Source organism: Harmonia axyridis, chromosome 6 (assembly GCF_914767665.1).
Source record: "Harmonia axyridis chromosome 6, icHarAxyr1.1, whole genome shotgun sequence".
Lineage (NCBI taxonomy): Eukaryota > Metazoa > Arthropoda > Insecta > Coleoptera > Coccinellidae > Harmonia > Harmonia axyridis.
This window is the reverse complement of record NC_059506.1, coordinates 38,343,270-38,366,316: the sequence shown is the minus strand read 5'-3', so window position 1 is coordinate 38,366,316 and position 23,047 is coordinate 38,343,270. Positions and strand designations below refer to the sequence as shown.

Here is a 23,047-nt window from a genome sequence, read left to right as displayed (position 1 = left end):
CTGAATACCGAATATATTATTTTGCTTATTTTCTCATTTCGAAACATCTTATTCCTTCGAAAATGAAATTTCTATTTGTCCTGGTTTTTTGTTAGCCGCTCTTGATAAATTCCATGATGGTCATCACAGGAGTTTTTTATATTTCATACACTTGAACTTAATAAACTTGAATCTACCATATTCCCATCTAATTTCAATCACTCTGTATCTATATTCATACGATAAAATATTGGTCTTGAATTACAATTGCATAATTGATCTATTTCTAACTGAACTGTTTGACGTTTCGATATTCTACAATACTTCTATGACCATAGAAACTATCACGGGTTCACAAAACCTGATTAATCACAGAGAGAGCCATTTGTCGTCCAGGCCACGCCTCCAATCCCAGATATCTTTGAGTAAGCGTATTTTCATCGTTTTTAAAATACGGTCAATATGAAATAACTGCAACAGCGTTGTCTATTCCTACAAATATCCTTGCATGCATTCCGAACCGAAGGAAATTCACGATCCTGCTGCCGAAAGTAGTCCAATTACCCGGAAAATAATTTAAAATCCAGCTACGTAGAAGAGGAGCAAGCCGTATTTCTCTCTCTGAGAGCGGCTCTAAAATCGGATATCTCGAATTACCTTCCTACCTTGAACGAGTTAAGAGACTCTCGCAAATACATATAAAAAGGGGTTTTCTGACGACGCAGTGACTTCGCTTTAATCATAAAAATGTATCTCCGTAAATCTGACCACTTAACTCTCAAAGTATGTCGCTCCATATATACTTAATGGAGTTGAGACTGAAAATTCACTTTTCCGGGAGTAAGGCCCCGGAGGCTTTCCAGGCAAGATCAAATTCCTTTTTAATCACATACTTTCTGTCGCGATTTCGACAGGGACGGCGTCAGCTGGGAGCATAGAAGAATAAACATAGATAGAGGGAGTATACCCACATTTTACATGGTTAAATTATGTTGTTGGATTGTGATATATTTTCAAATCCACAATTTTTCTATATCTTTATGAATGTATATTATATTGAATGAAATATATTTATTTCAGTGATTCTCGATTGAATATGCAAATTTTAATATTTGGAATTCGATATTTTTCCTAATTGTCGAATTTAAAATAAGCAGAATATTTATTATTTTCTGTATCTACCTGATGAAATCTAAGGTTTGGTAACTTTTGCTCTACTAGTGTCATCGGTTGTTTCACGTCGTTTGGCGCGCCTGAAGTTTGTTTCCTGAATTTCTGATATATTTAGTTATTTATTTCAATATATTCTGAGTTAATATGAAACATTGATTCACTATGGGACATAAGAAGTGCGTTCTTTGTGGAGAAAGTCGCGAATTGAGTGAAATATCGTATCACTGATATGTTTTCATTTCCGCGCGCTTCATGTCAAATTTGATAGTTCATGTTAGGGACAAAATCTGCGCACTGAAAATGACTGCCTCTATCTATGTTTATTACTCTGAGGCTGAGAGCGAACTTCTACGACATACAATCTGTCAAGAATTTTCGGCAGATCCTATGTCAATATAATGGGGAATTCTCTTCAAATCTCTTGAAAATGCAAATTTAAACTTGGTTAGGAGAATTATTGAGTTAAATTCTCGCACCTGTCGAATTTTATTTTCAAAATCAAGTTACGCTATGCTTCTTTAATTTGATATTTGATTTCAGGCCATAATTCTTGTACAAGGCCCTTATATGTGAACGACAATAAAATCGGTGGAGGTAGATGATTACGAGAAAAAACCTTCAACTTCAAGAATGCAAGGATTTTCTTAATTTTGTATGAGAATTATAGCCTGATTGTAGTAGCTACTCTCCAACTACTACAAATTGTTAATTTTTCCTGCAAGGATTTTTCCTATAATTGTTCGTTCAAGAATTGTTTCCTAAAGTGCACCACACACCATAGGATTTTCATCGCATAATTTTCCTAACCTAAAGTCCACCACACATCATAGGATTTTCATCGCATAAATTTCCTCGCCTAAAGACCACCACACACCATAGGTTTTCATAGCATTTTTGCAACCCTAAAGTCCACCATACACCATAGGTTTTTTCGATCGTACCAATTTTTACCCTAAAGTCCACCACACATTGAGGGACCGCCTCCGTCGAAATTTCCAGTCGATTTTCCCCGTTCCGGCCCTGGCCGCGCCAAACTTCCCCGGCAATTCCGTACGGAACGCGGCGCGAAGTACATCGTCGGAGCTTCGCCCTCTTGCAATGTTTTATCATATTAGAGTTAATAATCTGTTCATTACATGTCAGCTTTATGGGGAATCGGGCGAGAGAGGGAAGGAGAAGAGAGGAGAGGAATCCGGCGAAGAACCGCGAAGCGCCGGCACGGCACAAGAAAAAAAAGGGCGCTCGCGCGGCAGCTTACAATTTCAAAACAGCCTAAGCTCATTAGGTCCCGAAATGAACTCAGCTTGAATGAAATTCCATTAAAATCTTCCGGGGTATTTTAATAATGGATGCGCGCAGCCGACTTACCCCCGTCGGTTTAATAAGAGGGAGGGGGAAGGGGGTAGAACGGAGATGGTCGGTAGTCTTGCGAAACAATGCTGGATTTTACAAGATTATTATTTATGGCATGATTTCGTGAGCCGTCAACTGAATTATCGGAAACATTGCAAATTTTATTTTTTTCTTGATGGAATATTGAGATTTATTGAAACAGGTTACTGAAATAAAAAAAAAATTATCAGCAGGAAGGATAGTACCTTCATTTGCAAACGGAAAATTGATAAATCTAGCTTAAGCTAATTCACTTAACCACCAAATATTAGGTGTACAACTTTGTTTCCACCGTTTTGCAATATTAGGCCAATTGAAAAGTCCCCGGTCTGATGCACAGATGGCGGTGCTAGTATTGAATTCATATGATTTTTAGGTAGTACCAACCTTCAAACGATAAGTGTCAAAATGTGACAACAGTCCGATCATTAGTTTATGAGATATTGCGTGGTGGGTGTAGCTACTTTTGTTATTTGAAAAAAGATGAAAAAAAATTTCGTGTGCTGATAAAATATTGCTTTTTGAAGGGAAAAAATACAGTTGAAGCAAAATCTTGGTTTGATGAAGAGTTTCCGGGGTCTGCACCAGGAAAATCGACCATCATTGATTGGCATGCTAAGTTCAAACGTGGTGAAATGAGCACCGAAGACGGCGAACGCAGTGGGCGCCCAAAAAGGGCTGTCACCGACGAAAAAATCCAAAGTTCACAAAATAATTTTGAATGACCGTGAAGTGAAGTTGATCGAGATAACAGACATTGTGAAAATATCATCTAAACGTGTACATCAGATCATTCACGAATATTTGTACATGAGAAAGCTGTATGCAAAATGGGTGCTGCGCGAGCTCACAATCGATCAAAAGCAACAACGTGTTAATGATTCTGAGCAGTGTTTGAAGCTGTTCAAGTACAATAAACCTGAATATTTGCGTCGATATGTGACAATGGATGAAACATGGCTCCATCATTTCACTCCGGAGTCCAATCAACAGTCAGCTGAGTAGCCTGCACCAGATGAACCGAATCCAAAGCGAGGAAATACATAAAAGTCAGCTGGCAAGGTTATGGCATCAGTATTCTGGGATGCGCAAGGTATAATGTTCATTGATTACCTCTAAAAGGGCCAGACCATCAACAGCGAATATTATGTAGCGTTATTTGATCGTTCAAAATGATGAAATCTTTAAAAAACGGCCCCAATTGAAGAAAAAAAGGTGCTGTTTCATCAAGACAAAGCGATGTCACGAATCAATGAAAACAATGGCAAAACTGCATGAATTGGGCTTCGAATTGCTTTTGAATCCACCGTATTCGCCAGATCTGACCCATAGCGACTTTTTCCTGTTCTCAGACCTCGAAAGAATGCTCGCTGGAAAGAAATTTAGCGCCAATGAAGAAGTAATCGCCGAAACTGAGGCCTATTTTGAAGCGAAAGACAAACCGTACCACAAAAATGCTATCGAAAAGTTGTAAGATCGCCATAATCTCTGTATCGCCATCGAAGGCAACTATGTTGAATAATAAAATCGAATTTTTCCAAAAAAAAATGTGTTTCACTATGGCAGACCGGGGACTTTTCAATTGTCCTGTTATCTTCATTCAACGCTAAAAATCAAACTAGCCGAATTTCAATCTTCCAAACGCCATCATTAAGCCCCGTTCCCACCCTGTCGTCTCGAATTAAAAGCCCCAAATCAAAGGAGAGACAGAGAGAGAGAGACGTCATCACGTAGTCGCCTAACGTGATTAAGCCCCCGGCAGGCTCCTACGGACGTCCGTGACGCCTCGACGCCGGGATATTATTATTATTTAGCTAAAACAATAAAACAAAGGAAGGACGTCCAATTACGGAACAATACGCAAATTGCCAAGTGGGCCGTCCGGGGGAGGTAGAGAGAGACGCGAGCGTCGTTTGTTTGTTTGCAAACGGGGTAGGGGTAGGGGTAGGAGGTTAAGGGGTTGAATTGATGCCGCGTGTCCTGCTGTACCTCCTGATGCACGCCACTCGACGTGTATTGAGTGTTTTCGAGACGAATGGAAGCGAGAGGCTGTAGTTAAATTTGCATGACGGGACAGAAGGGTAAGATAGACTGGCCTGATCGGGTTGAATGGTTTACGTAAAACAGGGCGTAAAACAATCTTTTCTTGTCCAGGTTTGATCTCAAAACGGCAGGCGATGTTGGAGAACACCCCTAAAGATGAACCTTTTAAAAGTCAAAAATAGATACGAAAACACCATACCTTTTGAACGGCTTCACTGTTTCTCTAAAGATTCTCCAAGAAACACTGCTATTAAAGTCTTTGAGCATTTCTTTGCACCAATTGATGATACGAGCTTCTTCATCGAAGCAATTGTCAAATTATGAAAGATCTAACGCGAGCAAATTCTTTCACGGTCATATAAAATCGAATGTAAACTGGTTAAACTAAGACGCAAACGTTTTTCTATCTCAAGGTATATGTTACATAACAATCTTGCATCAGTTTGACTCTGCGAGATCCAAAAAAATATCTGGATCTAAGTAAAAATATGCTACACCTCCTTACTTTCCTCCTAAGGCTTAAGAAACACCTCATGAGAATAGATCTAACAAAAATGACGAGTGCAGATTCTGTGGGGAAGAGGAAGAAACTCTGAATCATCTGGTGACAGAATGCTTCACCATCACTTCTTCTTCAAGTGCCTTCTTCGTTCCGAAGTTTGGCTATCATCAAAGCTATGCCTATTCTTGATACTGCAGATCTAAACAATTGGCAGTTGTTGCAATTGTACCATTCTCTCAAGTTCTTCAACCATGAGATTCTTCTTCTTCCTATTCATCTTTTGCCCATTATCTTTCCCTGGACAATAATCTGCAGCAAAACCTGTATTGGACCAGAAATTTGTAGAAGTGAAGAATTAGCCTCCTTGAAGCCATCTCATATACTGGAGTTCATTCGAACTTTGGAACTGGAAGGCAAGCTATAGATCACGTTATGGCACAAGACACCATTAGGTTGCATCAATGTTTTCTGGAACAACAACTGCTTTTGAACGACCTTCACTAAATTCATCTTTGAGCAAATTTCGACCACGATTGAACTCACCATACCAACGATAAACATCAATGATTTTGGTTGATGCTTCATCCACATAAGTCGAATTAGTTTCATCGATGCATTGTTGTAGAGTTAAAGTACGTCGAAAGTTACAATATTGTATTCCCTGCTCAATTATTCATAGAAGGAAATTGTTTACCATATTGATGAATCTGAAGTCCATGAGAGCCCAAGTTAAGAAAGCAAGAAGTGTGCTTCTAAGGCTCGTGAGTCTGTCGGAGGATGTGTCAGAAGATGTATTTTGTAAGGATATCGAAGAAGGTTTATAACTTTTTTGAAACACCATTCAAGGTTTGACAGAATGCATCTTCATATGCAAGGTAGGTTTTTAAAAACTTGCCATTGCCATTGGCATATCTCCAAAGTTATAAAAGATATGAAAAAGAGTTAAAGAAGTATGAATAAGTATTAGAAGAAAGAATAATTGCTGTTTCTACGCTTAAGCCACCCCAAAACAACAAATTCTAATGGCAACTGCCTACTTTCGATACCTACATCGATTACGAACTCGTAAAGAACACTTCACAAATCGAAATTAATACAACGCCAACGAAGCCCTGCAAAAGTAACAAGAAACAATTCCCCAGAACAACATCCTTCTCACCCTCGGAGGCCAGAACTAGAAAATAGGTACACAACGCTGACGCGTTAATTTCGCAATCTCATATCTTCATATCTGACTTCATTAAGGCTCGTTACGAATTGTAATTCAGAGCCCTCTCTCAGGACGAGTGGATGGCGCAAAAAGGGAGGAACGGGCGGCGGGCGGGAAGGAAAAAGACAAAGAGGAGACCGGATGCGGAGCGCCCGGGGCTCGCACACAGCGCTCTCCTACCTACCCAGAAGTGTGTATTAGATTTTGCGGGCTGTAATTATCCGCGGTAATGTCCTTTGCGCGTGTAACACCGCCCTAACAAGAAAATATGCTGTGTATAACAAGTAAATTTCGGAATATTACAAAGCCGCACTGCGGTGGCTTTTGCGCAAATTGAATTTTATGCGTTGTCGGTGTATACGAATTTTCGTTCTGTTCTATACGGAGGATGTTCTGCGTTTTAAAGGGAGTATAAATATAGAAACAGATTCGTGAAATTTAGATCAGTAAAATGTGAATATTTTTTCGCGTCACCTCGCTAAACTGAAAGAATTGTATTCGAAAAATTATTAGGTATACAACTTTGCTTCCGCCGTTTTTTCCATAGATGGTTGTAGCGGAAAGTGGAAGGCGAAATGAATAGATCTTAGATGTCATACAATACGCTCAGGTATTTGTAAAGATGACGCCATCGAAATATTAGTCGATTTGTGTCTGCCTCATAAAGTTATTCTCGACAAAACAGCATACGAGCCAAATTCTCGTCATTTTTTGCTTTGATATGAAGAAATCTGTGGCTGAGGTTCATCGAATGCTCTCATATATCTATGGTGAGGCCGCTATTAGTGGAAAAACGTGCCGAGAGTGGTTTCAACGCTTCAAGAACGGTGATTTTGACGTCCAAGACCAGCATGGCGGTGGAAGAGAGGTTTTCTGAGATACAGAATTGGAGGTGATCACGACTCGTGTCAAACGCAACAAGAATTGGCAGGATCATTGGGAGTGAAGCAACAAGCTATTTCAAAACGCCTAAAAGTCATGGGAATGATTCAGAAACAAGGAAATTGGGTGCCGTACGACTTGAAGCCGAGAGAAGTTGAACGGTGTTCGTTTGCTTGTGAATAGCTGCTTCCAAAGCAGAAACGGAAAGTATTTCTACATCGCATTGTGACTGGAGATGAAAATGGGTTCATTACAATAATACCAAGCGCAGAAAATCATGGGAATGTCCTGGCCATGCTTCCACGTCCACTGCCAAATCGAATTTCATGCTCAGTTTTTGGTGTGACCAGCTCAATGTAGTGTATTATAAGTTGTTAAAACCAACTGAAATAATCACAGGCCAATGTTATCGAACGACGTTATAATGATTTTGAGCTGAGCATTGAAAGACAATAAAGCCACGAATTTCGAAAAAAAAAGACGGAAGCAAAGTTGTACACCTATGTACGAAAAGTGTTTAATTGCTATTTAGGGTAAGCTAATCATTTGGGAAACCCAAGCTCACATCATCTGCTCAAGTATATTTATAAAGCAAGGTTATCTTATAAGGTAAAACAAAGGAGCCCACATCCAGTATTGGCAACTTTACCTCTAGATATTATAGATATCCAAAGAACACTTTGAAGCAAGGAATGTAAACGTAGGCGAGTTTGAAATAATTAGGTCCAGTTTATATGAACGCTATCTTTGTAGGTTTTGAGACAACTTTTAAATGTTAAAATACAAGTTTGTACGAGTACATAACTGAGTAGGATCTAAAGTTCCTAGATTAGTACCTAATACATATACTTCAATAATATATCGTAAAATTCCTTCGTTTCATACAAAATCTTAACCTCATTACCACAAAACTTTTTGAGCATAGGTAGTCGATTCCCCCACCCCCACTTATAAAAACTTAATTCCCACACCTATAATTCACCCTCCACTCACCCCCGTAATCGGCGCCGGCCGAAGAACTGGCCAAATCAAATTCCCGCGCCTTGTCCGTATAAACGTCAAAACTGTCAAACGTAGCCGGGCTGACGCGATTAGGCCAGACAGGCCATAAAATAAAGTGTAACGGTAGAACGGGAGGGAGAGCGGAAAACGAGCGCAGCAGCAGCGGCGCGTCTTGAAAATATAAATTTGATTTTTCAACAAAAACGCTAAGCCCGAGAGACAGGCCTGAAATGGAGTCGTTCGGGGCGCGTGTTTCCTTACCGCAGGACTGCTGCAGCAGGAATCGCGGTGGTTCCCGTGGGAGACGCCGTGAAGTCGTCCGGCGTCATATTACGGTCTGCCGTTTCCGCGGAACGTTTTGTTATTGGTCAATCGGAACGGCCGACGTTTTAGTTTTACTGGCCTTTTTGTCGAGATGGACTTGGACCAAGCTGGCAACGCGATGTGAAAAACCCTTTCTGAACAATCGCTTTAACCGTTCTACCTAATAATTATGTGAATTTAAATGAGAATACAGACGCTCCAACAAAAAATAAAGGGTATTTGAGAGAATTTTTCATGTTCTCAAGATGAGGAGAAAGAAAATGACAATGGGAAAAAGACAGTTTTTTCTAGTTTGAGATGGATATAACTCAAAAGGAAAATATTATGGAAAAAGGTAATAAATATAGAACAAGAAAGCAAGAAGCAGCAATACATTTCGATAAAGATGATACTAAAATTAAATGAAATACAGCCAACCAATCAACTTTCCGTATGTTTTTTCCTTCTCAGTCAGAGCAGCTGAAAGTATGTATTCAATCTCCCGAAAATGGCGAGAATTTGGCTTGTAAGCTGACATGTTTAATCGAGAATAACTTTATAATGCGGACACAAATCGACCAATATTTCGATGGCGTTATGTTTACAAATACCTAAGCTTATTGTATGACATCTACGATCTATTCATTTCGACTAACACTAACTGCTACAGCCTTCTATTGCAAAACGGCGGAAGCAAAGTTGTACACCATATATTTGCAATTAAATCACCAAGTTTAAATTACAAGGTTAGGAGCATTGAAATCAGGCGATGAATTTGGACTAAGCCAACGTTGCATCTACCTATGTTTAAAACAAGTTGAAATAGCAAAACGCATGAGGCAACAAAAGTAGACTACAAAAAAAAATAGTAGGTATATGAAAATCTAGATCTAAGATGAGGTTAAAATCGGAAAAACAAGTCATAGAACAATAAAAAAATAATTACGCTTTAAAACAACATTTCCCCTTATTGAAATAAACAATTCCTGACCACGTAGGCACCACAGCATCACCATAAGGACCTCGGCGAGCGCAAAAAACACCTAGACAACCCGCCGACAGCGCAGCACGGACTTTGTACCGCTCGCACCTTGCCGAGGGTCTCCGAAAACGGTCGTATAGCATAGCCGAGCTAAGCCACTTATCGGCGTGCGACATCCCCAAACACAACACCCCCGAACAATGCGAAATAAATCGCAATTAGCCGCACCGCCGACCGCGTAAGGGCCCGCTTACAATTGTGTATACGTTTGTTGTTCCTGCCGGGCGCGTTTCATTTGTCGCGCTAATAGAGCGACGAGTGCTAGAAACACAACGGGGCTGTTGTTGCAACGTTATCCGGTTAACGGGATTCGACACCCCTCGAGATTAATCTCGGGTGGTGGAGAGAGAGAGGCGCGACCAGATGGAAAATTGGTAATTAGGCGTGAGCGAAATGTATACAATTGGATTTTTACGAACAGGAATATTGTTGTATATATATAACGAAATAAGTCGTTTCGTGTATGGAACCCTTTATATATTAATATAAAGGAGTTCATACTTGAACCAAATAAGTCATTTCATGTATGGACACCTTTATATTAATAGATAAAGGAGTCCATACATGAAATGACCTATTTGGTTTATGTTTACAGGGTTAGTACTATTTAGAGGGGCACTACAGGTATATCGAAAACCGTTAAAGATACAGGGATCTTGCATCACAAAAAAGTTGCGTTATTCAGTGATTTGTAATCATGCTGATACCAACACTCTCCATAGCGTACAACTGGCAATGTCTGTAGAAATTGTTCTACATAATTTAAAAAACTCAAGTGATGGTTTCACATACCAGCTGTCAACAAATTTATTCTGGCTCCGGTCTACTACTAAATCATTCATCATATTGATATACAATATGATGTATTTTCATAACCAATCCATTTCAAGAGATCTGTCAGCGCATTTCCATAAATATCAGAATTGTAAAATAACTTAGTTGAGAGCTGATATGTGAATTCAGTAATTTGTAATCATGCTGATACCAACACTCTACATAGCGCACAACTGGCAATGTATGTAGAAATTGTTCTACATAATTTAAAAAACTCAAGTGATGGTTTCACATACCAGCTGTCAACAAATTTATTCTGGCTCCGGTCTACTACTATATAAATCATTCATCATATTGATATACAATATGATGTATTTTCATAACCAATCCATTTCAAGAGATCTGTCAGCGCATTTCCATAAATATCAGAATTGTAAAATAACTTAGTTGAGAGCTGATATGTGAATTCAGTAATTTGTAATCATGCTGATACCAACACTCTACATAGCGCACAACTGGCAATGTCTGTAGAAATTGTTCTACATAATTTAAAAAACTCAAGTGATGGTTCCACATACCAGCTGTCAACAAATTTATTCTGGCTCCGGTCTACAACTAAATCATTCATCACATTGATATAACAATGAATTTTCATAACCAATCCATTTCAAGAGATCTCTGTCAGCGCATTTCCATAAATATCAGAATTGTAAAATAACTTAGTTGAGAGCTGATATGTGAAACCATCACTCGAGTTTTTCAAATTATGTAGAACAATTTCTAAAGACATTGCCAGTTGTACGCTATGTAGAGTGTTGGTATCAGCATGATACCTAACCGATCAGATGATTCCCAACATAGCCCTTTCTATAGATCTCTGAGTAGATCTCATTCGATTTTCCAGAACTAAGTACCCAAAATCCATAAAAACCAATTACATAAAGCATCAAGCCTAAACCGAAGACCTGTAATTCCACCCTTTCCTATAAAGGTGGTAAACAAATTCACCCAAGCGATCCATCTTTTTCTCCTCCCACACTTACCCTCGAAAAAAAATGTATAGGCAACCGAGCGATACCGATATAAGGAAGCGGCTAAATTCAAAGCGACAGCTCAGTTTATGAAGGTGTTAAGTCTTGTCCGCCAGGACGATAAATCTACCTCAAACTCGAACCCCGTACTCGTAAATTTCCATGTACGCCCGCCTTCTAACGAATAGGAAGGCTAAGCAAAAACGACGTCGTTCGAAAAGGATCGAAAGTGAATTCGAGAGACCGCCGTAGATCAATCGAACAGTTGCAAATGTCGAAAATAAAACCGTTACAGAGCTCTGATTGATCGGATAACGAATTTGAACATTAGATGGCGTCGTTCCCTTAATATATCTCAAGATACAACCTCTGAAGATGCTTTCCGCAATAGTAGGAGAAACGTCAGTTGTAACCTGCTAGATATCCCGGAATTTTCCAATATCCTCTCGGAAAAATATCTTGATATTGGCAGTAAAACCTAATTCTATATAATTATCTGAATGGTCTAATACTTTGCGAAGTTGGCCAAAAACTAGTGGCCAGGGGTACGAATCCGGGAAGCTTAGATAATTATCTATTCATTTTATTAAATCGAACTTCGGAAAACCCGTATTCATCACAGTCCACCTTGTGATTCACAACGAGATGAGATAAGTGTACATCTGAATCATAACTACGTACGTCTTCACTCGACTACTGGATTTCCTTGTTCACTGATAAACAAGTCTGTTTTCATCGAAATCAGTCAGTTTTCATCTAGCCGGTAGGTGAGTAGATTTTTAATCTAGTGTTCGTGATTTTTGTATCGAATCGTATGAACATTGCAGTTTAGGCTGAAGTCGGATGAACATGGAAGAATTCAAACCGAGCTCAATCCTGCTGATATTTTTTGCAATATCCAGGGTGAGTGAACGTTCTTCTTAGTGGGAGTGAGAAAACCTCTGCAGAGGGATTTACCCTTTGCAGAGGCTGAAGTCGGTTACACATGAAAGATCTAAGAACTATAATTTCAATTGTAATAAGTAAAACTTGAAGATTTTAAATGAAATTTGAATCAATTGCGACCTTCAACTAGTTGAACATTTCTGCTAAGTTTGGTCAAAAAATTCCAACTAGATGTAGTATTTTATACATATATATACTACGTAGATGCAATCGCCATCTATGCGCCGAAATCGAAACCCGCGCGATCTCTTTGATTTCCTCCAGATTCATCCGACGCTATTCCGCGCTCGGCGTCTAGCAAACATCCCTCCATATTGCCGGAGAAAGGGGTCGTTGCAATGCCTTCGAGTCATCAACGTATCCTGAGGGTTCAAGTCGGCCTGATTGCTCCTGACCGCGCAGGGAATTGTAACTTGATACCGCCCCACGGACGAAGGCGAGGGTGAACTGTGGGAAATCCACCCCCCTGCCCCCGCGACACGCGAGCCATATCTTACAACCGCTTGCGTTTCGGTTCGAGCGCTCGAAAAATGATATTGCGTCGTTTTAACCCAATGAAAGAATATTCTCTTGCAGCTCACCTGAACGCGAGCCTCCGTGAGGTTGATCTTCATGGCCAGATCTTCTCTGGTGAAGACGTCAGGGTAGTGGGTCTGAGCGAAGGCAGTCTCCAACTCCTCCAGCTGAAAACAGACAACGTCATCACCAAAGGTTCCACTTGGTTTGTGTTGGTTACGACAATCTGCAGATTGGTATAGTATATCCAAAGTCACTTGGAGGAAGCTGAATATTTCGATTAAATAGGAGGGTTGTCCAAGTTTCCAGAAATTCCTTTGGTGCCAGTGAATTTATTGCCTAACAATACTTTCACATAAACCCTGGTATTTAGCGGATCGCGGTATCCACTTCAAAGTGACATCTATGGCCAAGCGTTTTTATAGACTAGTTCAAGTGATTTTGGATATACTTTACCCTTCTACTCGTAAAACTCGTTTCAAAACACAAATCACCAAACCAGTTATAACAATCGTTTTTTCCATATATGGGAATCAAATCATACCACGAGAAAGAGAAACTGGTCATTGAATGATTTAAATGTCCTTAAGATGATAATGTTATGGGATTCCTTTCAGTTTAGTCCCTCAAGGACCAAAATTGGATAGATAATTAATTTGGAATTCTCTAGTGTCTAAACCTTTTCCAGCCTGGAAAACAGTAGAGCCGGCACGGGAACCTTTATAGCTTTCCATATGTTGTCAGGGACAAGGTCTCATCTGTGCTAATTCTTATAGCTTTACATAATTTAGTTCGGGATTTACCTGTTGGAGAGTGAAAGTCGTCCTGTTACGCCTCTGCTTCCTCCTAACGAACGTGTCGTCATGAATTGCTGGATGGTAAGAATAGCTCGTATCTGAAAATATAACACTTGTCAATTGAAAAAGCTCGAACACAAGAAAAAATTGATAATAAACTTGATATACGACAGTTAGCATATTCTCCAAATTTATTGATGTCATTGTGGCTTCAGTATCCTTTGAGTACAGGGTCTAAGGATTCACGGCTTGGCTTTATTTTCAAGCTACTTAAATTGAGCTTGACTTGATTTCAAGTCAAAAATAAATTTCTTAATATTGAGAAACCTCCAGACTTTGTTTGATTTCATAATTTTCCATCCAGGATCTAAGACACATGATGCATCTTATGAATTTGTCGCCTAACCTATTGTGGGTTTTTGTAACTGAGAGAGCAGCTCTGGAAAATTGTCTTTCAACAGGAGCTGAAGATGCTGGCGTTGATAAAAAATCCTTAGCCATTTTAGCCAAGTTAGGGAAGATATTTCTGAAACTACCAAAATCCACCAATAGATTTCATAGAAATGTGAGAAAACTACTGATGAAGTCACACTGGCGAATGCTTCAGTCTCTCGGCGCTCAAGAAATCCCCTTATTTAGTCTAAGCGCGCACGAGATTGCAGAAATATATGCCGTGCGACGCATGCATATCAAGAAGCTCAAGTAATATCAAGTAGCTTGATATCAAGTCAAGCAATAAATATCCAAAATCAAGTCAAGCCAAGCTCAAGTACGTAATTTTTCACGAGCTTGATTTTCATAGCAAGTAGTTGGTTAAAATGTCAAGCTATACTTTGCTCGATGAATCCCTAGATGGATCTATAGCGTGATTTTCAATCAGTATCCAGAATCTTCTCTCCACATGAAAAAAAAAGGGGCTGCAAAAAAATCGTGGCAAGACCCACCCTGTGTACATCTGGAGCCCCGGCGTCGAAAATAAGGTCCGAATTGGACGGATTATCGCTATCCTCCAGGACATGTCAAAAAGTTGGCAACTTCCAAAGTGGATTTTTGCGAGAGAAACAAGATAACTTCATGACGTCGGTTCCGGAAACTCCGTTAAGATTATCGCGTTATGTTTTTGCCGAGTGGCAAGATGGCAAATATCGGGCCAGGTATAACATGTTTTAGGGGTAATGGAACGAGTTTTGGGGTGGGTGGAAGTTTGCCGCCAACTTTGCCGGTTAACATCCGAAGGGTGCGCGTCAACTGCTTTCGTTCATTTTCTGGGAAGATGCAGGAATTCAACGCTAGATGGTGAAGTTCTTTATTTCGTGAGTTTTTTATGCTTTCTGAAACAATTGCCGGAAAAACAAGAAAAGAAAGTGGTATGGCAGTGGTGGAATCATTAACAGGCCAAAATTCATTTTTATTATTCAACATAGTTGCCTTCGTAGGCCATACAGCGATTTTAGCGATCTTCTAACTTTTCGATACCATTTTTCTAGTACGATTTGTCTTTAGCTTTAGAAATAGGCCTTAGTTTCGGCGATTACTTCTTCATTGGCGCTACATTTTTTTTCAGTGAGCATTCTCTTGAGGTCTGAGAACAAGAAAAAGTAGCTGGGGGATAGATCTGGCGAATACCGTGGATGCAGAAGCAAAGCGAAGTCCAATTCATGCAATTTTGCCATTGTTTTCGTTGATTTGTGACACGGCGCAATGTCTTGATGAAACGGTACCTTTTTTTTCTTCCAATGGGGTCGTTTATTAACGATTCCATCCTATAACGCTATATTATAATCGCTATTGGTGGTTTGTCTCTTTTGGAGTTAATCAATGAATATTATACCTTGCTCATCCAAGAACACTGATGCCACTACCTTGCCAGCTGAATGTTCTTAGCATACCAATCAATGATGGTTTTCCTGGTGCAGACCCCGGAATAGTTATTTATAATACAAGTGCAGAAGGCATTGATATTCTTCCACGAGTTCAAAATTCAAAAACGAGCCACGAAGTGGCGAGTTTTGGAATGAACGAGTGGTAGAATGAGCCGTCTGTACGAGTATTATACATTATTTTCTCTAATTCATTGCATTTTCGTTGAAATTAATGAAATATTTCCATAAATATAATTTAGTGATTTTTGCATTGAAAAATGTTGGTTGGCAGAACTAATTTCTTTAAGGCAAATTGATGAATTGACAGATAAAGCCGTGGCGGAAAGTTCGGAGTACCAATATAGAATAATAAAATATAACCATGAAAACTGTGCGTTTCTGATATATTCTCGCACGATTTTGTTCTACAAGATGTGGAAGAATGAACAGAATAACCACAGAATTAGAGAAACTCTTTATCAAGCCAAGATTTTGCTTAACTGTACTACTTCCTTTGAAAAGCAATATTTTATCAGCACACGAAATTCTTCTCTTCAAATAACAAAAGTAGCTACACACACTGTCAAATTTCAACACGTTTCGTTTGAAGGTTGATACTAACTAAAGATGGATTTAATCCTAGCACCGCCATCTGTGCATCAGACCGGGGACTTTTCGATTGGCCTAATAATAACTAACCAATAATCAATAAGAAAATAGGAACAATTACCCCAATCAACGAAGAAAATAAACAACACAACGAATCCGAACAAAGTTCGAAAAGTACACCGATAACGATTTTCGTGCGCCCCCCGTAGACCGTCATGCATCATTCATCGAGACGGGCAGGGCAGCCCCGAGCGGGGGGGTCATAGGTCGCAAGAGCCCGCTTTGTGATGATGTGATTATAAAATCTCACCTGCCGCATCTGTCATTAGGTAGGCATTCCGTCTATTGTTCAGAGCGCGCACACACAGATATGGCCATTTAACCAATTGTTTTCTGTGTTTGCGCGTCCGATTGGTTTCGCGCGCGGGCGAATGCCGACGTAATTGCCGGAACGCACCCTTCCTAGTTGCGATCCGATTGTGACGAGACGTGCGGGATTTCGATTTCGATGCGTTCGCGGCATGTTAGGAATGTTTAAACGAGCCGAGATTATTGGATGTGAAAGGTCTTCGGTTGAGGATAATTTGAATATCGAAGTAATGTAGGAATTATACAATTTAGAATGGTTATATTAGGCCAATTGAAAAGTCCCCGATCTGATGCACAGATGGCGGTGCTAGTATTAAATCCATATAATTTTTAGTTGGTACTAACCTTCAAACGATACGTGTCAAAATTTGACAGCAGTCCGACCATTAGTTTGTGAGATATTGTGTTGTGAGTGTAGCTACTTTTGTTATTTGTAAAAATATTGAAAGATAGAATTTCGTGCGCTGATAAAATATTGCTTTTTGAAGGGAAAAAATACAGTTAAAGCTAAATTTTGTCTTGATGAAGAGTTTCTGGGGTTTGCACCAGGAAAATCAACCATCATTGATTGGTATGCTAAGTTTAAACGTGGTGAAATGAGCACCGAAGACGGCGAACGCAGTGGACGCCCAAAAGAGGCTGCCACCGACGAAAAAATAAAAAAAGTTCATAAAATAATTCTGAATGACCGTAAAGTGAAGTTGATCGAGATAGTAGATACTGTGAAGATATCATCTGTAGGTACGTGTGGATCGAATCATTCACGACTATTTGTACATGAGAAAGCTGTGTACAAAATGGGTGCCGCGCGAGCTCACAATCGATCAAAAGCAACAACGTGTTAATGATTCCGAGCAGTGTTTGAAACTGTTTAAGTGCAATAAACCTGAATTTTTGCGTCGATATGTGACAATGGATGAAACATGGCTCTATCATTTCTATCCGGAGTCCAATCGACAGTCAGCTGAGTGGACTGCACACGATGAATCGAATCGATAGCGACGAAAAACACAACAGACAGCTGGCAAGGTTATCGCATCAGTATTCTGGGATGCGCAAGGTATAATATTCATTGATTACCTCCAAAAGGGCCATACCATCAACAGCGATTATTATGTGGTGGTATTGGATCGTTTAAAGGATGAAATCGTTAAAAAACGGCCCCATTTGAAGAAAAAAAAAGTGCTGTTTCATCAAGACAATGCGCCTTCTCACAAATCAATGAAAACAATGGCAAAATTGCATGAATTGGGCTTCGAATTGCTTCTGCATCCACCGTATTCGCCAGATCTGGCCCCCAGCGTTCTCAGACCTCAAAAGAATGCTCGCTGGAAAGAAATTCAGCGCCAATGAAGAAGTAATAGCGGAAACTGATGCCTATTTTGAAGCGAAAGACAAATCGTACTACAAAAATGGTATCGAAAAGTTGTAAGATCGCTATAATCGCTGTATCGCCCTCGAAGGCAACTATGTTGAATAATAAAGTCGTATTTTGCCAAAAAAAAATGTGTTTTACTATGCTGGACCGGGCACTTTCCAATCGGCCTGTTATGATTCAAACATCGAATCTCAAGACCGCCACCTAACGTTATCCTTTCCGCATCTGTCAACGTCAAATCCCGCACCCGTCACGTATTTATACCGAAAACTCCATTATTGCCAATATTCCCGAAAAATCCCTACAGGGAATACGGATTAGGGCATATTCCGCCATTATCGCCCCCTTAATGGCATACGAAAAGTAGTTAATCCCAGCTAATTCACTTTACAAGACCACGTCACCGTCGAAGGGGGTGGCAAACCATCCCCCCCTGCCACCCCCTTCGGCCCGATCGTCTCTACGCGCGTCGTAATTGGTACGGACGTCCGGTCGACGCGTCGACGGGGAATCTCCGCGATTTTGTAATCCGCCTATCGTGCCGAATTGTATTCGATTATCGGAGATCAAAGCGAGCCGCGCGGCGCTACGTTCGATGCCGATGCGATACGCAAATCCGGACGGATTTGGACGTCGCGGCGCTGATTTTCGGCGCTTCGATCGCGGCCCAGAGGACAGCGGCGAGATGAAACGATTTGGGATAAACTGACGCACGATACCGAACCGAATATAACGAGCGACTTCCAAAATTAAGCGCGTTCATAGAGTAAAAGTCATAGACAGAGGGAGTATTCGCAATTTTTACATGTCCCCAACATGGTTAGATTACGTTGTCGGATTGTGATATATTTTCAAATCCACAATTTTACTATATCATTATGAATGTATATTATATTAAATTAAATATATTTTTCTACATTCATGCAAAAAGCAAAACTTTATTGAACTATATTTAGTGGAAAAAGAAGTTCTTTATTGCACTCATCTGTCATTCTACTTCAACGTTCTGTCACCAATTGTTCATTCACTTTCAACATTGAGGGTAAAAATAAAGTTTGAGCTGAATTGTTCGTAACGTATTAGTTCCTGTTTCAATGCAAATCGATATTAATAATAAAGTATTCAAGTTGCGTTTTTCATTTTCCTACACCTAGTGCCGCACCTCAATAAAACATTTTTTGCTTTTTGCATGAACGTTGAAAAAATGTTGTATGCAACTCGTGCAAAAATTGTTTATTGCACTCGACGTGTTGTCCAACTCGGCCTGACGGCCTCGTCCGACAATTTCACGTCCAGTGCAATGAACATTCACTTTTTGCACTTGTTGCATAAATAAATATTTATTTGAATGATTTCCGATTAAATATGCAATTTTGAATATTTGGAATCCGATATTTTTCCTAATTGTCGAATTTGTAAAAAGCAGAATATTTATTTTTTTCTGTAACTATCTGCTGAAATCCAAGGTTTGACAACTATTGTTCTCCTATTGTCATCGGTTGTTTCACGTCGTTTGGCGCGCTTGAAGTCTGTTTTCTGAATTTCTGATATATTTAGGTATTCATTCCAATATATTTTGAGTTGATATGAAACGTTGATTCACTATGGGACATAAGAAGTGCGTTCTTTGTTGAGAAACTCGAGAATTGAGTGAAATATCGTATCACTGATATGTTTCCATTTCATGTCAAATTTGATAGTTCATGTTGGGGAGAAAATTTGCTTACTGAAAATGACTTATGCTCCCTCCATCTATGTTTATTACTCTGAGGTGTAGACAATCACAAAACGAAAAATATATCTGAAAACATTGCTGTAACGAACTCATTACGTTACTGAAATGGAGAAAAGTTATTTCTACAAAAAAAAACACTCGCAAACTCACCGCGTCTTTGTGGGCGCTGGAACGTCGAGCAGCGGGCGTCGACGGCGTCGTCTCGGGCCGGCGCCCGGAAAACTTTAATTTCAGTTAGACGCTAATCACATTACGCGTTACCGGGATATATTAATTAAAACCTCATCTTTTATTCAGCGAAATTGTGTATTTAATCTGGCGCGATACGCGCGCGGCGCCCGCCGAATTAAAACGACGCGCGCGCGCATCGGGCTGAAATATTCAGACGCCATGCGGCCGACGCCATATTACACCTGGTTAATATTAACATCGAACGACGTCGTTCTTCTTTTTTTTTTTTCAAGTAACAAACCGCCGGTCGCCTTTTTCTCCCCCCGTTTCGCCGTTCCCTCTAATCGAATCCCCCCCGCCCCTAATGCCTTCCATTTTTAATTTTCAATTTGCGCTAATTTTTCCGCCGTCGGATTATCCTGGGGGGGGCGGGGAAATGTAAATTGAAAATTCCGGAAAAGGAAGAGCGCGGTCCGGAAATTTCTTCGCCCCAATTAGGATTAAGGGTAGGAGAGCGGGGGGGTATCGCGGATATTCCAACGATCCACCAACCCCCGAACACTTTTTGTATTATGGCGAATTTGGGCTGATGAATTTAATACGAAAAATCCTAAATTCACGGAAATTCAACATAACAAAAAGTTTTTGTTACAAGCAATCTAAGCTCGTTTCGATTTAGCACGATTTATGCTTCATAAATCATTTTCAGTAAGCAAATTTTGTCCCCAACATGAACTATCAAATTTGACATGAAGCACGCGGAAATGAAAACATATCAGTGATACGATATTTCACTCAATTCGCGAGTTTCTCCTCGAAGAACGCACTTCTTATGTCCCATAGGGAATCAACGTTTCATATATCAACTCAAAATATATCGAAGTTAATACCTAAATATATCAGAAATTAAGAAAACAAACTTCAAGAGCGCCAAACGACGTGAAACAACCGATGACACTAGGAGAGCAAAAGTTGCCAAACCTTGAATTTCAGCAAGTAGATACAGAAAATAATATATATTCTGCTTATTATAAATTCGACAAACAGGAAAAATACTGGATTCCAAATATTCAAAATTGCATATTTTATCGGGAATCACTCAAATAAATATATTTCATTCAATTTAATATACTTTCATAATGATATAGTAAAATTGTGGATTTGAAAATATATCACAATCCGACAACGTAATCTAACCATGTTGGGGACATGTAAAAATTGCGTATACGCCCTCTATCTATGTTTATTACTCAATGATTGACATTTATTATCCCAGACACACTGTATGTCGGAATTGTTGCTATATTTTGAAGCTCTATTAACTATTCTATTCACTTATTTCCTAAATATTATTCTATCGAATAGAAAGTAATACTCACAAGGATGGCTGGGCGTGAAAGGATACTCCAACGTGGGAAGCCTAGGCTGAGGCGCACCAGGATGTAAAGCAGGCGGGCAGTGATAGCAGAACATGCCTCTGCCCCCACCACCCGCAATCTGAAACAAACAAACATTTTTAATCGTTGTTAGGATATCAATGTTCAATATGGTTTTTTATGAACTTATGACAAAATCCCTTTGACAGAAATTTTGATGAAAAAATCTGACAATTTCTAAACGTTGTTGAAACATGTATCTATCCAATGTCATAAGAAATGTCAAAAAATAGTGTACAGTGTTGCCATTATAATCATTTCAAAATTGTATCATTTTTATCAGAAAAGGAAAACCCATTAGAATTGTTATAATTTAATATTCAGCAGCTGTAAACAAGATGCTGCATTCGTAGTAGCCCCAGTGTGATGTCACACATCCAATCGACGTACATTTAACTCAATCAGAATTAATTTGTCGCTAATTTAACGGATATCAGGCCGCCTGGATAGATACTACTCTCTCTGTGTACATATGTGGTACATTTCGTGCTATAAATACGTAGCATTACCATATACGTATAATCCCATAAAATCTTCGTTAAGTTTATTGTTCAATTAAGGAACAATTCGAGTGACTAAATAGAAAAGGAAACGCCTACAACAGATGAATCTCAGTGAAATTCAAGAATTCCACAATTCCGAAATCGAAATTAAGTAAGCTATACGTGAAGTTGGGGGAAACACAGTTCAATATTGTAGTATTTATTATCTTCCTTTCTTAAATACCTGAGAAAATTGCTAGATATCTTGATCTCAAAAATCCTAGTTTGTACAAACGACTGTAGTTATTTGTTCTAGTTTATCGAGAAAAAGTACATCTTCTAAGTAGTTGGAAATTTTTTGTGAAAAGTGTAATCTTTTTTTTGAAAATCTCAAATTAAAAGCTTTTCTGAGTAGCTATTTTCTCAAATACTCAAGAATAGGGATTTATCAAGCCAGATAGCTTGATATTTCAACCAACTACTTGACATGAAAATCAAGTTCGTGAAAAATGACATACTTACTTGAGCTTGGCTTGACTTGATTTTAGATATTTATTGCTTGACTTGATATCAAGCTACTTGATATACACGCGTCGCACGGCATATATTTCTGCAATCTCTTGCGCGCTTAGAGTAAATAAGGGGGTTCCTCGATCGCCGAGAGACTAAAGCATTCGCCAGTGTGACTTTATTAGTAGTTTTCTCACATTTCTATGAAATCTATTGGTAGATTATGGTAGTTTCAGAAATATCTTTCCAAACTTGGCCAAAATGGCCAAGGATTTTTTATCAACGCCAGCATCTTCAGCTCCTGTTGAAAGACAATATTCCAGAGCTACTTACAGTTACAAAAACCCGCAATAGGTTAGACGACAACTCTCTAAGATGCCTCATGTGTCTTAGATCCTGATGGATGGAAAATTATGAAATTAAGCAAAGCCTGGAGGTATCTCAATGTTAAGAAATTTGATTTTTTTATCATTTTGTTATGATTTATAGTGATTTAATTTATGTTTCTATTACAAAAAAGTTGACATGTTCGATTCTTTCATACAATAAGTTCAATAAATAAAATTAACTTGAAACCTCAAGCCGAGTAGCCTGAAAATTAAGCCAAGCCATGAATCCCTACTCAAAAACGCCTGAATCGATTATTATATTCTTGATTTGCCTCAAAATTAAGAAGAATAACTATATCTTAAAGGTACGAAGTTTTCCGTAAATTCCGACAATTCTCAAAACCTAGAAATTCGACACCAACGGCAACATGGCTGATCCCAGTGATCCCCAAAAACCAAATTTCTGCCGAGTTGACATCGAATCCTACAGAACCAAATCAATAAATGAAGAAATAACAGGCTCAATTTTCCTTTCAACTCAATCAAGTACCAATTTGTCTCTTGTCGCGTAGCGT

The 23,047-nt window shown here is 39.3% G+C and overlaps 1 protein-coding gene across 4 annotated transcripts in view; it reads right to left on the bottom strand.

Annotated features, from left to right (window-relative positions):
• LOC123681902 (dorsal root ganglia homeobox protein) overlaps positions 1-23,047 on the bottom strand; it is a 108,003-nt gene that overhangs the window by 38,833 nt on the left and 46,123 nt on the right. For all 4 annotated transcript variants that reach the window (XR_006747727.1, XM_045620256.1, XM_045620257.1 and 1 more), the window contains exons 2-4: positions 21,095-21,212; positions 13,598-13,689; positions 12,860-12,961 (exon numbers count right to left, since the gene is read on the bottom strand). Coding sequence is in view for 3 of the 4 variants with exons in the window: in XM_045620256.1 (XP_045476212.1) it covers positions 12,860-12,961; positions 13,598-13,689; positions 21,095-21,212 (312 nt within the window). In the remaining variant the exon portion in view is untranslated. The remainder of the gene's footprint in view (positions 1-12,859; positions 12,962-13,597; positions 13,690-21,094; positions 21,213-23,047) is intronic.